Source organism: Pimephales promelas, chromosome 5, assembly GCF_988280905.1.
Source record: "Pimephales promelas chromosome 5, fPimPro1.hap1.1, whole genome shotgun sequence".
Lineage (NCBI taxonomy): Eukaryota > Metazoa > Chordata > Actinopteri > Cypriniformes > Leuciscidae > Pimephales > Pimephales promelas.
In genome coordinates, this window is record NC_142773.1 from 34,095,194 (window position 1) to 34,098,888 (window position 3,695).

At 36.4% G+C, this 3,695-nt stretch overlaps 1 protein-coding gene across 1 annotated transcript; it reads left to right on the forward strand.

Moving 5' to 3' along the window:
- The first annotated feature begins 799 nt into the window (after positions 1–799).
- f3b (coagulation factor III, tissue factor b) lies at positions 800–3,695 on the forward strand. Its single transcript, XM_039657142.2, has 6 exons — positions 800–1,006; positions 1,311–1,434; positions 1,833–2,023; positions 2,146–2,324; positions 2,439–2,604; positions 3,417–3,695. The coding sequence occupies exons 1-6, from the start codon at positions 940–942 to the stop codon at positions 3,548–3,550; spliced, it is 861 nt and encodes a 286-aa protein (XP_039513076.1). The 5' UTR covers positions 800–939; the 3' UTR covers positions 3,551–3,695.

The window sequence follows — 3,695 nt, forward strand, 5'->3', positions numbered from 1 at the left end:
AGCTTATTGTCCATTGGGTTTGACTAGAAGTTGTTTTCTCATAGCCATATGTGATGAACTGAAGTCAGAGAGGCACATGAACAAGCCAAGGCTATCAGAAATGTGTGGTTACAAATCTTCCTCAGTTGGTATGATGATCTTTGCCACAGAGTTACTTAAGACTGAATCTTCCCTAATCCCTGGAAGAACACACGAGTGGAACTTCTCAAAAAGGCTGACTGAAAGAAAAGCCTTTTTGAGAAGACCTGCTTTTCGTGGAAATTTAAAAATGGGGAAAATTATTATTTACATTTTGCAGATAGCTATAAATAGACCTAATTGCCTAGTTTTTTCACTTCACAAAGTCACTAGTCAGATCACTATTAAGAACCACATGTATTCATTTATTTAAATGATTTATATTAGGCTACAACTGAAAATACATTGCAAATAAATTTGCTTGGGTGATTGTTAGCTAACTAAACTTCATTAAGATTGCAATCTGAATTCACAGCCTAAATGCAGTTAAAACAACACAGAAATGTGCAATGACTAGCCTAAATTACGGTACCCGATGGTCACGGTGTAGCAAAAAATCTAGCACAGCCTAAGTTACATGCAGACGTATTAGCGTTTGTCAAAAGTTCTAAAATTTGTCAGTTTGGATTTTGGATTATCTTAATAAAACCGGTACCCGGATAACCATATATGGTTATAAGGTGCGCGTTACACTGGATGCCCAGCCAGTGACAAAACCCCAAAGTTAAGCAAGGGGCGGAGCTACATTCGTGACTCATGACGAGTCTCCACTGTCTGTGGCTGGCAGGCAGCACAAGAGAGTTCACACACACTCACTAGTCATTATAAAAACGGCTCATTAGTGAACGATTTGATTGACCAACGCTCCTCAGAGGGATTCATTGGATTCAATATTTTACGCCTAAATTGCTATCACTAACAATGGAAAGCATGACTGTAATATTTTGGGCAGTTTTTGCCTGGTTTACTCTCGTAAACGGATCCCCAGGTAAGAAATCTGGGTTTTATGGATGATTATATATATATAAAAAAACCAACAACTGTAAACTATTATAATTATAAACTGTTTACCTTTTACGTTTTACTAGTATGGCAGTCTGTGATAGTAATATTGTACAGTACAGCATGCATGGCGCAGTATGGTAACGTTAGCCTATCTGTGAACTTCAGATAAAGGTTTGGTTGTAACGGAAACCAGAGAAAGCTGAATGATGTGTTTTGTTTTGATGTGTGTCTTTTTTTACAGTCTATGGTTTTGACTAATGTATTGTTCTGTCCTTTGTCTCATTTAGCATCAGTGCAAGTGGGCAAGCTTCCCAAAGCCAAAAATGTGTCGTGGTCATCTTACAATTTCAAAACAATCCTATCATGGGGACCTAAACCTGTCAATTACACATATACCGTTGAATTTTCAAGGCAAGTACACTAATATCTTATTTAACCAGCATGACTTTGCTTTCATGTTTCTATTAATATTCTTTTGTGATCAACATTCAACACAAAATAATATAAATGTGTACACATGAAGAGTTCAGATGCAAAAGCCTCTAAATGCCATTTGAATTTTTCTTCTTTAATGATGATTTTTGTCAAACTTGTATATTTAAGTTCAGTAATTTCACTTAAATAACAATTAATAGGTAATTATCATTGCCATTTAAGTGAAATCACTGAACTTAAATATACAAGCTTGATAAAAATGATCATTCTAGAAGAAAATTTCAAATGGCATTTAGAGGCTTTTGCATCTGAACTCTTCACATGATCGAAACCCTATGGCATGTGATCCTAACCAACATGTTTTTTCTCTTCAGAGTTGGTAAGGACAAACAGAGAAACCCTCACTGCATCAAAACCACTGAGACCGATTGCGACCTGACCAATGAATTAGACATAAAGGGGGTTTATACCGCTGAAGTGCTCTCAGAGTCCCTGCGTGGGATGACTTCTGACCATGTGGAGCCCCCATTCACCAGGTCGAAGACATTCTGCCCTTATAATGACAGTGAGTGTCCAACCATGCATTCTCAACCTGCATACCACAATATGCTAGAGTTCAAAAATACGACTTCATTCATTCAACAAATATTGATTTAAAGCAGTTGTTCTAATAATCTATTCCTGTAGCTTTAATTGGAAGACCCAAGTTCACGTTGACGACGAGTGAGGACAAACAGATTGTGCTGATCATACACGACCTTATCACAGCTCTGCACAAAAATGGCAAACCTCTGAACATCCGTGACATCTTTAAGAAAAATCTCAAGTACCGGATCGCGTACAACAAGGCTGGAAGCACGGGAAAAGTGAGTGTCGGCACGTTTACCAGCCACAGATACTAATAAAGATTTAATGCAATGCGTTTCTTATTTAAATGTCCTCCGACTTTGCAATTCTCACGTTGTTGTGTTTGTTTACAGAAAATACGAACTGTGGATGAGAGCAGAGCAGATTTTAGGCTAGATGAGGGTCAGAGTTACTGCTTCAGCGTGGCTGCATATATCCCTTCCCGTAAAGGAGACAAGATGTTAGGAGAGTGGAGCCTCCCCAAGTGCTCGGCCCAGGAGCACAAGACTCTTTTTGAGGGTAAGTTTAAACAAGACACAATTTTGCCTTACTGAATTTTACTGGGATGTTGCATTCATTTGAGAGACAGAGGAAGGAAAAGGGGCATCCAAATATTCTAAATGATTCAAGTTTTGCTCAAAGATTTAGTTGTCTGGAATTCCTGTGTTTTACAAAACAGGACGGTTGTTAAGCATGAAGAGGCCAGCTCAGGGTCTGCTTACAGAGTAGATGAGGGAGGATGATGCATTCTGACATCACTCAGAAACTGACCAGAGAAAGACAGCTGGGCTCAACTGACTTATCTTGCTGTGTGGGACTAAATTAAATATATAAATTCTATATATTTTTTTTAAAGATTCATTTAAATTTGAAGAAAAAAAAAAGAATATCTAAATATACTATTATTAATATATATATATATATATATATATATATATATATATATAATTTAAAAAAAATATAACCAATAATTCAAGGTTGATGATGTTTTATCTATTAATTCATAAAAAAAAATGAATTCATGATTTAGATTTGCAAAATATAAATAAAATCATAAGTAAATAAAAAAAATAAAAAGTCATTAAATTTAAAGTTTTGTTGAAAATGGTATTAAAAAAAAATTGTAAACCATTGAAACTAACAATACAAATGAACTTTATCACTGGACTTTTATACAAACTAGCACAGAACCATTACATGAACTGGATTTGAGCAATAACTTAAAATCTGTGTCAGATGCCATATAGCTAAGCTTTCCACTATTATTCATTATGTACTCTGTTGTTGTAATATGGTGAATAAAATTCCTATTTTTTTCCCTTTCTTTATAGAGTATGAACCTGCTGTGATTGGAGGAGGAGCTGTCATTATACTGGCTTTTGTAATTGCTGTAATCGTTCTGATTGTGGTGTGCTGTAAACGAGCACAAAGACAAAAAATTACGGCCAAGGAAACCATGGTCTAGAGGAATCCACCATTTCTGCTAATGAAGCTCAAAACGGGACGCACAGCTGGACTGTAACCATTTTTGCGCTGGGAGGGACCGGTGTGCGTAGCACACCTGAAGTGCAGAATTGGACTGGTTTCTATGAAACACTAACTCTACACGA